Source organism: Tachypleus tridentatus, chromosome 2 (genome assembly GCF_004210375.1).
Source record: "Tachypleus tridentatus isolate NWPU-2018 chromosome 2, ASM421037v1, whole genome shotgun sequence".
Lineage (NCBI taxonomy): Eukaryota > Metazoa > Arthropoda > Merostomata > Xiphosura > Limulidae > Tachypleus > Tachypleus tridentatus.
The window spans coordinates 31,805,759-31,819,137 of NC_134826.1; the positions used below are offsets into that span (position 1 = coordinate 31,805,759).

General features: G+C 29.7%; 1 protein-coding gene across 14 annotated transcripts in view; it reads right to left on the reverse strand.

The window, feature by feature from the left end:
• Positions 1-13,379, reverse strand: part of LOC143240371 (rho family-interacting cell polarization regulator 2-like) — a 200,633-nt gene that overhangs the window by 40,157 nt on the left and 147,097 nt on the right. For all 14 annotated transcript variants that reach the window (XM_076482782.1, XM_076482801.1, XM_076482735.1 and 11 more), the window contains 2 exons: positions 4,960-5,129; positions 2,488-2,636 (listed from right to left, as the gene is read on the reverse strand). In XM_076482782.1, the coding sequence (XP_076338897.1) occupies positions 2,488-2,636; positions 4,960-5,129 (319 nt within the window). The remainder of the gene's footprint in view (positions 1-2,487; positions 2,637-4,959; positions 5,130-13,379) is intronic.

Sequence of the window (13,379 nt, forward strand, 5' to 3'; positions counted from 1 at the left end):
GGCTTTTTAAGAGCCTTAGTACTGGACAAAAGGTTTCAGTAACGCTGAATATACGAGAGAAAGTGTGGAAAACATATTATCATACACTACTTCACTCATAAGGTCTTAATAACAACTAGCAAGAAAGCACTGCTTCAAGAGCTTGAGTAACCTATCCATAGCTACACTCTTTCCTTCAGGCATGTTGTTAAGTTGGTTTCCCACTTTTAATACGTGTGAGATACAAACTATATTAACCTTGCAATTATTATATTTAAAGGCCATATATCAATTTTTTTTTCTAATTTACCTATTATTGCACCAAGGTATTATTTAATACCTCAAAATCTTCAACGGAAATAGAAATAACCAAAAGTGTAACCTTTCCCAGACAGGACGAGTCTTTCTGAATTTTTTTTTCATTCTAAGAGTAGAAATACTTAACTAAAATGCATCAAACTTAATAAACATTATCTAATTTTTGACTTTAAAAAATTATGTAATTTCTTTCAGTATGTCTCTCCTTTTTAAACATGTAAAATATTCAAAATTTTGTTGTTAAGACACTGATTTGAATTTAAATTTTTTTTATTTATCAGAAAGTTACATTACATCTAGTCAGTTTCAACTTCAAATCATTGAACAAGTTTATCAAAGCTTTTGATTTAAGTTAATTCCCATGATGAATACAGCCTGCATTAAACTAGCATTTTTTTCTATAAATTTCAAACTGTGCATATATAATAAAAATGCATGCACAAATTGTTTTCAGTGTCTGTTCAGAAATGAATAGTATTTTATTTCAATCTCTGGGTTGCTTGACCTTTTGAAAAACAACAGTAAAATATTAAGATCATAAAAAACTTCATTTTTTTTATCAATAAAGATAATATTAGAAGACAGTGTAAATATTGGTAGTTAAATCCAAGTTTTAATGTAAAGACATAAATCTATGTGGTGGGATGCACACACACATTTTCCAGTGCATGTTTAAAAGTTAAACTAAGTAAGCTTTGCTAATCAGTGGGCTGCTTAAAAACTTGAATTGCATAAATGGTTTGAACTACTAGTGGCCTACCACTAACGTTGTTATTAGTTGTACCACATTCATGTAAGAAGTGTGTAAAAATGCAAAGTGAAATCTAAATTTTAATGTTGAAATCTGGGTTTTTTGTTGTTGGTTTGGTGTTTGCACCTTTCATATTACTAAGAGTAACTGGCTGAACTAATTTCAATGACATTTTGTACAAACAAATTAGGTTATGGATAACTGATCACATAAATGGTTTTAATGTTTCAATTTTTACTAGGTGCAGCCAATGTTAACATGAATACCTTTGTGGACTGCAAATGATATAAATGCATTCTATTGCATCATGCAGTCCTAAGAAGCCAAAAACTAAATGCTACTAGATATGAATGTACATTTGCTAGTACATTTATATTTCTGTTTGCAAGTTACTTTAAAAAAAGTATTAAAACCATTTTTCACCTATTTGTGTACAGCAATAGATATATTACAGTGGGATTAACACATAATTTGAGCACTGTTGATTAATATGGTGTCAGCTGAAATTAGAGACAGGAACCATTAAAAAAAACAACACAAAACTAAAGTTCTTACATCTCTTTCAAGAATGCAAAACTTGCAAGAATACAGAACTCTTAACCTGAATCTTCAAATAAAATAACAAACATCAGTGATCCTTCCTTCTACAAATATAGTGCCAACCTCTATTTAAAATGGAAACCAAAAAATAAACCTTAGTTCTCTAACCTGTTCAAGAGTAAAACCAAATATTGATTCTTATTCTCAAAACTATGGTGTCAATATCTTTTAAAAAATGAGACCATCTAAAATGATTCTCACTCATAAAACATTTGTGTCAACATAGGTGTTACGAAACGTGTAAAAACTAAGTATATATATATGTTTAAAACTGTTTTGTTAATCTGTCGTCTTTGGTCTAAAATTTCAGATTAAAAAAATTATATATTATACTTAGATATAATGTTAACATGTTTTGCTTTTTTTGACAAGTCTTTGTTCAACCAGTTGGAGTTCACAGAGCTATTTAATAGCATTCGAGTGCATAAATGTTAAAAATACTATCACAGTATTCACATCTATTAAAAGTAGACATTTATGAATTTGAATGTTATAAAATACTCTGTAAAATTCAACCAGTTAAACACAAGCTTGTTAAGAAACAAGTCTGTTAACTTTATAGATCCTACTTCCTCAGCATATGTAAAACAATTGTACTTGCAAGCCTGAGGTAACTTAAAAATATGGCTGCTACTTGATATAGTTCTTCAGTAATGCATCTTGCACATCATACATGCAAAATTTGAATTTGCACTACAGTTTTCATTTAGTATATTAAAAGGGAAAGGGAATGTGCACTATATAAACTTAATAATCATGTTATATAAAGAAGGCAAAAAAAAACAACACAAAAAACAATTTTGTTAAAGTATTACAGACATTTCAAGTTACAAACTTACTTCCATGTTACAACAACATTCAATTTCAGTGAACCGCTAGGGTTAAGATTAACAGTCATGAGTTGAGGATGAGCACTGAAGAGTTCTTTTGTGTCACAATATTTCTGACCAAGAACTATATTCTTCCCAAGGCCTTTCACCTCTACAGCCTACATAAAACAACAAAATATAGTTAATGATCTTTTTATACTCATAAAATATGAAAAAAGTTCACATAACGAGTAGGTCAGGTGTTGTTTAAAGGTTGGTATCAGATGTGCAATTATAAAACTTCATGTCCTTAAATACATTTCATTCAATCATGTTGACTCTAAAAAAGAAAGAAAAAAAAAAAAGTTAATTTGTTTTCCCCTCTGATTCTGAGCTTCTTATATAATGTTTTAGTTTAATTTTAGTATTAATTATATAATTAAATTTTCATTATCACAAATTATTAGGAAGGGTTATTTTACACAATAAATAGCCACAAAAATTAATATGAAACATTTATTAAATCATCATGAACTAAGATAGTGGTTCATAACAGGGATCACCCAGGAATTTCACAAAAAATTCTAATAGAATATATGGACAAAATCCATCTTAAAAAGAAGACTTGTTCTTGAAACAACTCTCAATACTTTCTATCTCAATGGCTAAGGCTGTTGAAATATTGGTAAAAGTAAAAAAAAAGTTGATTTTCCAATTGTTAACCAAAATTTATATTATTATTATTATTGTTTCAAAAGTCTTCAGGTACAACAGTTACAAATATTTAATTCATTTCTGGGCAAACCTACTAAAACAATCTCAAACACTGCCTAGTCAGATATGCTCTGTTTTATTGGGATAAATGATGTGTATAACAGTGTCCTCAAGCCTTATTATTATTGATTATAGTTTTACAAGCCATTACTAAAAAAACAGCTATGAATATTTAATTAAAACCTAGGCAACAGTAATAAATGCTGAATTAAACATGTCATAGGATAGTTTTAAAATTAATTCAAGAGCCTTGATTTTTTCACCATGAAAAAGTCTTTCTCTGAAACAATCTAGTAGCATTAATTAGAAAATAATTTGTACAACTCATAACATTAATTGGAAACTCCATCACAGAAACAATCTAGTTTTACTAATTAGCATTAATTAGAAAATAATTTGTACAACTCATAACATTAATTGGAAACTGCCAAGTTGATGATAATTAGAAAATAATTTGTACAACTCATAACATTAATTGGAAACTGCCAAGTTGATGATAATTAGAAAATAATTTGTACAACTCATAACATTAATTGGAAACTGCCAAGTTGATGATAATTAGAAAATAATTTGTACAACTCATAACATTAATTGGAAACTGCCAAGTTGATGATTTGTCTTTTCTTGAGTCTGCTTTTGTACTTTGTTTCTGTGTGGTTTTCTACAACTGTTATATTTTAGTTTTCTAACAGTAGATTTCTTTACTTTTGTGAGTGGTGGTCTATTCTAGTAATTTTTGTACTTTGCTGAAAGTTAGTGCATATTTTATTTTTAGTATTATAATACATATTTTTGTTTCACAACCTTATAGCAAAATTAGCTTGCTATTAGGCATCAAAACCTAGACAGATATACTATAAGAAATGTTGCAAATTCCATGCCCTATTTAAAAGACTGATTATTTTTCCTTGAAAGGTGATTTACTTCCTTTGTTATTGATGCCTGTTAAATACATGTTTACATGAAACTTCAGGCACAAAACACCTGATTGAGTAAATAATGGTTAGGTGGAGAAAAGCCAATGCAGTAGTAAACTGTTAAAAAACATGCAATATTCAATTGAATCCATATGCATGTATATACAGCTCAAAGTTTATTCTCCATAAATAGACATAAAACCATTTATAAAACAATATAAATAAAAATGTTAATTTAAAAGGAGAATAAGGATTATCAAAATATACAGAAGCAAGTTGAATTAAAAAGCAAATATTATATTTTCAAGCCTACAACTAGGAACTCTATAAAAGTAAAGAAACTATGCAGAAAACAGTGACTATATTATTGTCTGAAGCTACAAATTCCTATTTTGACTACAATAAAATTGATAAGTACTGTAGATACAAAGTCTTAAATTTATACAAATAAAATTATGCATTTAGGAAACTTATATATGAACATTACCATACAAAAAACACTTACTAGTGGAGGGAAAAAATTTAGAAATATCCAAAGGTGCTGATTTTCACAAGTTAAATAAAGAATAAAGTACAGCTCTAAAAACATTTTTAATATCTTAGTTCATTCTTTTTTTCCTACTTTTTTCTTTCAGTGACTCATTTCTCGCCTTTATCTTATTTAGAACAATGTAACACTTTTAATTAGCTTAGTAGTAATGGTGATTGCTATAAAAAATAATTAACAGACTTTGAGATAAAACTAATTACTTTTTGTTGGCAATTAAATTTTTTTTGTTGAAATAAATATCTAAAATTAAAAACTATTTACCTTAATATACAATACTTCTCCTATTTGTGCTTTAAATATCACTTTTTTGTTGTCCCATGCTTGGTTTTCACCCTTCAAAATCTTGCCTCTTGTTTTCCACTTTTGATGACCATTTTTCATGGTTACCTCAAACACATCTCCAGCACACAGTCTTGCAAATCCTTGTATACCTTGATTGAAGAAAGAACAAAATAATGCAGTAAATTTATTACTTTTTTGTGGTCATTATAAGACAGCATTTCTGAACATAAATTTGAAACCTTGTATAGAAACTTTTGTGGAAAGTAATTTTCTAAGGACATAAAAGCAACAAAGAACTGCCTGGAAAAATGAATATTTTATATTCATTATATATAAATACATTTTCTCTGTTCTGGCTATTGATCACATCTGTGAACTTCAAATGTTGATACAAAAAAAGGTTGTTTGCTTCTGAGTGCAACTAATTGTACTGTGCCAATTAGAGGGATCATACTGTGATTTTTAGTATTATAATTCCTAAAGTTTATCACTGGGCCATTGGGGGTGCATATGTCAAAATGCAGAAATTTCAAATTCTCCAGAAGGATGGGAACAATTAAATACATTTAAATTATTTTGTTATATTATTAACATTAGTCAGTTTATCATTGCCTGAATTGTTATTTTTTCACCAAGAGTTATATCAATATAGAAAATTATAAATATTAAGTTAGTTAGATTTTGGCTATCTTGTTTGAAATTAATCACTCACTTCTTCTTTACGTATGTAGATAAATATTTGTGGTCAAAGCTTCTTGAGACAGAAATGGTTAGAAGCCATAACAAGTGGAAAAATAGTTAAAAGCATTATTTAAATCCAACAATAAAAACTATTGTAAAGCAGATACACAGAAGATACATGTTAAAAAACAACAACTGAGAATTATACTTACCAAAGGTAGTCTTTGAACCTTTTTTGTGTTTTGTTACTGAATAGTCATTAGACTAATGACTACGAAAATTTTACCCCTTATTTTTATTTAATTTTAATATTTAATTTATAAAGAAACAAAAAGTTTTATGTTTTGCTACAGGAGAGTAAAGATATCTAAAAGTTAAGCTACTGAACTTTTGCAATATCTCATTTAATCAACTTAAAGATATGATTAAAATTCTTATTTGTAGTAACATTGTGTTAATGATCAAAAGGAAAAGTCAGTTTAATAACACTTGCAAGTATTATTAACAGGATTAAATTTTTAGATTAGGACTTGATGGTGCAAGTATCAGTAACAGTAGATTAAGTTTTGTACCTTCACTTTGCTTGCACAGTTCAGCTTGTTGGTAAGTTATAAGACAGGCAAAATAAATTTTGTTATTACACAAGAATCCTTTAAAGACTAGTTACTTGATACAAAAGTGGGAGGATGAAGCAGTAATACAATTGTGCAATATATTCAGTTCTCAAATGTTAGGCTTAACAGTGTTGTCAGTAGACTATTCCCAGATTACAACAGTTAAGAGTATCGTAGGTGTTATGCATTCACAGTTTGTAGGGTGGAATAGTTACAGAAAGCTGGTTTTATTAAGAGACTGAAGGCTGGAAAGCACTTTTAAGGGAGCAAGTAGTGAAGATATTAAACTTGATTGTAGAGTTTGCAGGTTGAAGAAGAAAATAGTGGCTATCCTAAATAGAGTAAAGAGAACAGAAAAAGTGACGTGTAAACAGGGGGAAATAGTAGAATGATTTCAAGAGGATCTCAAGCATTTACATAAAAAGATACAAGCTAATAATGATTTTCAGATAGTCAAAACAGTATTATTATAGCTGCAAGTTCTGGATTTAACTGTAACTACCAGATTGTACTAAGTAATAGTTTTTGGTTTGTGCAAATGAAGAGCTATGGGAAAAATATAAAAACAAGAGGTAGGAAAAAGCTAATGAAGTCAAAGTCATAAGTGATTTTTTTTTGGCATAGCACAAGGATAGGATTATCTATTGGTAAAATAGGGAGAAAAGAATCATATATTGCTATTCAGAGGCAGATGTGAAGAATACAACTGACAGAGTAATGATATAATAAAGAGTGATAGAGCTGATGCAGTCTTTGTTGTGCACATAAGGGCTAAGTTTCAAAAGCAAAGGAAAACTGATTAACATTTAATTCAGGTCATATATTGTGAATCCACAAACTGTTTTTAATATAGCTTCTTTTTGCTGCACACAAGCTCCTCAAAATGTTGAGGTGTTTAGAAATGACATTTATGTTATAGTCCTTTAGGTAGAATGGATGACTGATTATACACAGTGTTCCATGCATGCTCTTTAATAAGTAAGCATAAACAATGTATTGTAAAACACATGTAACCAAAGTTGCACTTTAGACACAAATTTATATATGACATGAAAGTGATGTGTAACTGGAATCACATATTTAGATTGAATTAATTACTTATTATCAGGGTAAATGTTATTATTCAAGATGGATTTAATATTCTTCCTTTAATTCTATTGAATGGTTACCAGTAAATGATAGAACACATTAAACTATTTCTTTATTTTAAGCTTTTTTTTTTACAAGTTTTAGGAATGTACAAATTTTAAAAATAGTTCTTAATAACACTATCAATTATTCATATAGGAAAACTATTTTTTTTTTGTAAAACAACCTTCATGTTTTGTACTTCTTTACAAAATGAGAAAAAAAAAACTAAGTTATAAGCTCAATGAATTAAATTATAAATTGTTCTTTTTAATTTCTGAAGGTAAAAACTGTCAAAATGGAAATACTCATCCTTGAAAGTTGGCTTATGATAGTGCTTTGTGTCAAAACTTCTACCTAAATTAACTATCTTTGTGTCTAAAAAAGGCAAACTGTTAACTGACTGTTCTTAAACTGTAAGTCTAATATTTTTATATTGATTATTCAAATCATTTTGAAATTCTTAAATTTATTTATTTTGAAAACTAAAAAAATGACATCAATATATCTTCTATAATAAAAATTTGAACCTTACTGGACTACTTTTCAACCATATTTCTTCACAGTAACTTAGAAAATAAATTAGCCACATGTAGTGAAAGACTTGAACCCACAGATACCTACCTCATCAAGTTATTTGTGATGAAATACATTGAAAAAAAACCCAAAAAACTCTTTGGTGACAAAGTTTTATAAATGCACTTAATTCAATTACTTCATATAAGGGTAAATTAGTATGTAAAGAATCAATGTAAAAACTGGCAATATAGAATGGTGCATCAAAACCCAATGTACACACATCTTTGAGTGAATTTAAAACTATTCGTTACCATAAATTCACTGGTTACAAGATTCCAAATAGCAACCAAAAACTTGTTAGTTTGGGGTATGAAGTTATACTTGATACAACTGGAATGACAGAACAACTACATTTATGTATTTTAGGTAACCATAAGATATGCCATAATGAGCAACAATTAGTTTGATTTCATTATAGATTTCATATGATATTAACAATTATTAATTAATTTTTAACAAATAATTCTGTAAATATTTTTCTTTGGTTGCTGTAGGATTCAATGGTAACCTAATTTGTTGTAAGTATTAAGGATTTTCACAAAATAAGTTCACAAAAGGTTTGTTGAAACAATTGAATCTAGGTAATAAAGAGAAGGGTGAAAATAGAGAAAAAGAACAAGTTAAAAAAACCATACAAACTTAAAGAAATAGGCAAAAAAAAATAAGAAAAACATATTTTGGAAAACAGTATAAATAAGAGATAAACTAAGCTTAAATAAATTACTGAAACCATGTAAACAAAATGAATTAATAATTAAGCTGTTATTAATACAATTTTCTAATAAATGGCTTCCCATTATTGTTCAACACTTCCTATTAACCTTTAAACAGCAAGAATGTTTCAGGTAGCATCATCAATCAATGATGACTGCTGTTTAACAGTTAAACCCTTTAGGCTTCCTAATGATAACTTATTTTGAAATTCATCATTATATATCATTCCTAAAATACAGGACTTTTTCACTTTTTATCTGTTTGTGTAATTTTCTTTTTTTTGTTTTATACTGATTAACTTTTTCCATTGTATGTTTTACCTTATGTCTTTATCACTGCTACTGAAAACGTCTCTAAAGGAATGAGAAATAAGTTGGCTCATTGGATAGAAAAAAATCAGTGAGTTGTAACAAATGTAGTTCAGTAAAACTGGAATAATGTTACAAGTGTTATGATCATTGCTCTTTTTGATTTACATTAATGACATACATGAAAGAATAATCAATAACTTCCTTATATTTGCTAATGATATTAAGGTTTTAGTCTTATACTCCTTGCTATAAAGAACACTGAAATGTTGGAAAGGATTTAAAGACGTTACACTCACATGAAGCCAGATTAAGATCTCTGAAATTGTTTTTCTTAAAAAGATACTAAAGAGACTTTGATTAACCTGTTTATGATTGTGAAAGGAATTCAGTGTCAATACATCATCTCTCTATCTTATAATTAATGATGAGAATGGAATGACTGGAGGATCCAAATATAAATTTTGGCTGGGTAGGATTCATCTTTGGGGAAGAATTTTATTTTTTCCAACAGACTAGTTGACCTTTGGAAAAGGTTACCTTCAGATGAGGTGGATGGAGTAAATTTTAAGGGTATTTAAGGTGAAAGCTCAATAAATATTTGAATGCTAAAGGGTGGATTTGATTTTAAAGTTATATTTAGAGTATGGAATGGCCTAGATGGATTAACAGTGTCTTGTTGCCCATTAGTTTTATACTATATTATGAATAGCCTGTTGCCATCTTAAAAAAAGGGTTACATGCAGAGAAGTTGCAACTACAATAATCTGAGTAATGGTAAGACCTAGCCTGACAGTGGCTCACTGATGTTTGAAGAATGAAGACCAAATTGTTTGAGAGTAGGAATTGATACATGTTGAAAGTAAAATTTAAGAGGATAAGAAAAACAAACAAAAAACAGGTTAAGTGGTGCAGTATAAACAAGCTAAAGAGGTTAATGTACTTGAATGTAAAATACTGTTTATTTGACTGCTTTTCTTATATAAGTTAACTCAACAGTACATGAAATGGAATTTATTGCATTAAAATAAACTGTGAGATGTCTAAGAAAAGGTTGACTCAAGTTAAAGATTCAAAGACACTCTTATCGAGGCAGATAACATAGAAATGATGATTCTGTAACTTTAATCACTCACACACAAGATTCCAAAATGATCACACTGCATTATCATGGAAGAGTTGGGCTAACTACATGTGAGGGTTATGTTGGCATAATATGCTTTTCTATCTTCTTATTTTAATATTGAATTAAAAAAAAGTGTTTTAGTTTGAGTATATGAAGTTTCAGCATAAATATGTGATTAAGAAAACAACTGAATTAGTTGTGTTCTGATTACCTTTGTTTTTTGTTGCTTTCTTAGAAATAATAATTGTTCTGTAAACAGGAGTTTTGGTGCACATTTCACACTGTGTAAGCAGGTCAATGACAAAATCTATTTCACTGGCTCAGTATAAGGTATTTAGAGGTTATGACCTTCATGTGAGCAACACTAGTTGTTATGGGTTTTTCAATAATTTCTATTAAGTAAACAGTAGTGGATTCACATAGTTCTATTTGGTTTTCAATGTGAGTTGGTTGAAAGAAAGACAACTTGCAAGCATAAAAATTGCTGACTGGTTCACTTATGCAACAGAAAGTGACAGTGTTATGCCCTACAAAAGTATATACACACAGGTTCTTAGTTGGCTTGCAATATAAATAAAGATCACTCTACCTTTAAATAATATTTCCCATCTGTTTATTTTTTTGACCCAGTCATATTATCAACTTTAGATTTACTCTATAATTATCCCTTCATAAATCTCCCATTTTAAAATGGACCTACCTAATACTCTTTGAGGAAATCTGAGAATACCAAGAGGAAGGAGAAATTCCGAAGCAGTAGCAACAGGATTTCTTGTGGAGTTCTTTTTTTCAATAATGTGCATATTGTCCTTTCTTGAGTTTTTATATTAAACAAGTTTAATCCTCTCACTGTAGATAAGTTGAAGCACATCTTTTATTTTTTTTAGAGAGTTGCATTGAAAATTTAATTAGACTGCTTTCTCACCATTGTATAATACATTTGACATTGAAATATAGTTAATGAATTACATTTTAATATTATATAAGTTTTAAGTTGTTAATTTTGTACAAAAATATATGTTTTTAAATCATCAATATCCCCTAGTAGGAGAGTTGTGATATTTGTTCTTTAGGTCTTCTCTCTTTTCTAATTTATTTATCACCTCTCTAAGGCATACAGAATTTAACAAAAATTACTCTTGATAATATATATATTATTAAGAGAAAGACTAATTTTTATATTCATTAATCTTATCAGTTTATGGCTCTGTAAAAGAGAGGATGTACCAGGAGGGCAAGAAAAGTTAGTAATAGTTGTTCCCTGAAATTTGTTACATTATTAATAACTAATAGAGAACCAAATTTAATGTTTCAAATGACATATTAAATTACATTGCTTTCTGTACAGCGTTTTGTCTTCAAATTTGAAACTTTTTCTTACAATAATGATACTGAGAAGTTCAGGTGAATCTTTAGAGGCTCTTACTATATCAGAGATGCCAACTATTTCAAATGACTGAGTGTAATGATTGTAGACAGAGCCCTTTATCATTTGCGGCTACTAGGCCTGACCAATGTCTCTAAGCTCTTTATTATTATATTATTATTATTATAACTATTATTATTTATTACTGCTATAGATTGCTCATTTATGACTGTGTTTTGTGTATTTAATAAATAAATTTTAAAAAATTATTTTGAAATTATGTCGTTTATTTAGTTCAGAGTAAGAAACATACTGGTAAAACAACATTGAACATGCACAAACAGTAAGCAGAAAAAACCTTTGTGTAAGGACTAGTTTATATCATGTTTATGACACTTATTGTAATAGTTTTGCAGCTGTTGCAGCCTTTGCTTTCATGAGAATGTCTCTGGATGGTTGGGAGTTATAACAACATTGTCCATTTGACTGCATACACATCTTGTGTGTTATAATACTGCTCAAAACTGAGGTGCTCAAGTTTGGTCTGAACGTGCTTTTGTTTTTGGTCACTAAAATAAATATCCTTTCACTGTCAGCATTAGAATGGAAGATTGTAAGAATTCCAAGCATAATCCTACACAGAATGTCATACTTCTGGTTGCCATTTCCATCCTTAACTGTAGACAGCTGAACCCAAAACTTGTCAACATTCAAGTGAAGGACAGTTTCTGTGAAAATATCAAATTTTGATAGTTCAAATATTGCCCTTCCGACTTGTCAATAGTGTCGTGCTTATGTGTATTGACAAGGACAGGATACCTGTCTGTGAAGAAGTGTGGAGAAGAGAAATATTTGCTGACTTTCAGTTTTGGATCAACAACCTCTGCATGAATCAGAAGTTCATCATTTAGAGGGAAATGTTTCATCATGTAATTTGTAGCTGCAATACAGTATTTCTTAACACTGGTGTAGAAGCTGATCAGGTCCAGGTCCTTTTCATATTTAACAATGTATTCCTTGGCAGCATTTCCAATAGAAACTGCCTCATAAGATTTGTGTAAGGATTCATTGTTGTAGTCAAGTTCAGTGATGTTGCCATCAAGATATTCTGGCTTGATGTATCTGACACTTATATTTTTAACTTGTGTAATCAGAGTTCTATGCATAATGTGTATGCAAGGTTCTTCTCTTTGCAATATCAAATTGGCTTGCTCAAATAGAGAAACTGCAGACTGAAGAAAAAGACAAAATAACAAGTTCATTTTGTTGTCCAAGAAAACTGTTAACTTATCTAACTTGCTCTGCACACAACTTTTTTTGGTTACTTCCTTGCTAGCTTTTGTTTTCTTCTCTTTTTTCATTGATTGTCTCTTCTTTAGTTCAAGGTCAGACTGCCTAAACATATATTGAGTTATATCAAATTTTTTCTTTGCTTTTGGAGACTGTTGTCTTGTGTCCCTGTGTGGCTGGGTGGGTGTCTTGACTGTGTCCTGTGTGGCTGAGAGGGTGTCTTGACTGTGTCCCTGTGTGGTTGGGAGGGTGTCTTGACTGTGTCCCTGTGTGGCTGAGATGGTGTCTTGACTGTGTCCCTGTGTGGCTGAGAGGATATCCCGATTGTTAAAAGTCTTGCTGCCTGACTGAGCTGCATGTTTAAATCCTTTTGAATCTAGTTTTTCCTTTTCACAGTGAAAATACTTCTTCAATGGCTTCCACATGTCCAATATTCTGTTGAGGCACACTCCAAGTGATAGCCACCTTGTGTTAACAAGCTCTAGAATTTTTCTTGTTTCTTTGTCATACAATCCTTGAAACTCTTTGAAATGTTTTCTGCTAGTACTTTTGTCCAGAAAATAGTAGATATCTACCAATATCTCAGAAACTGG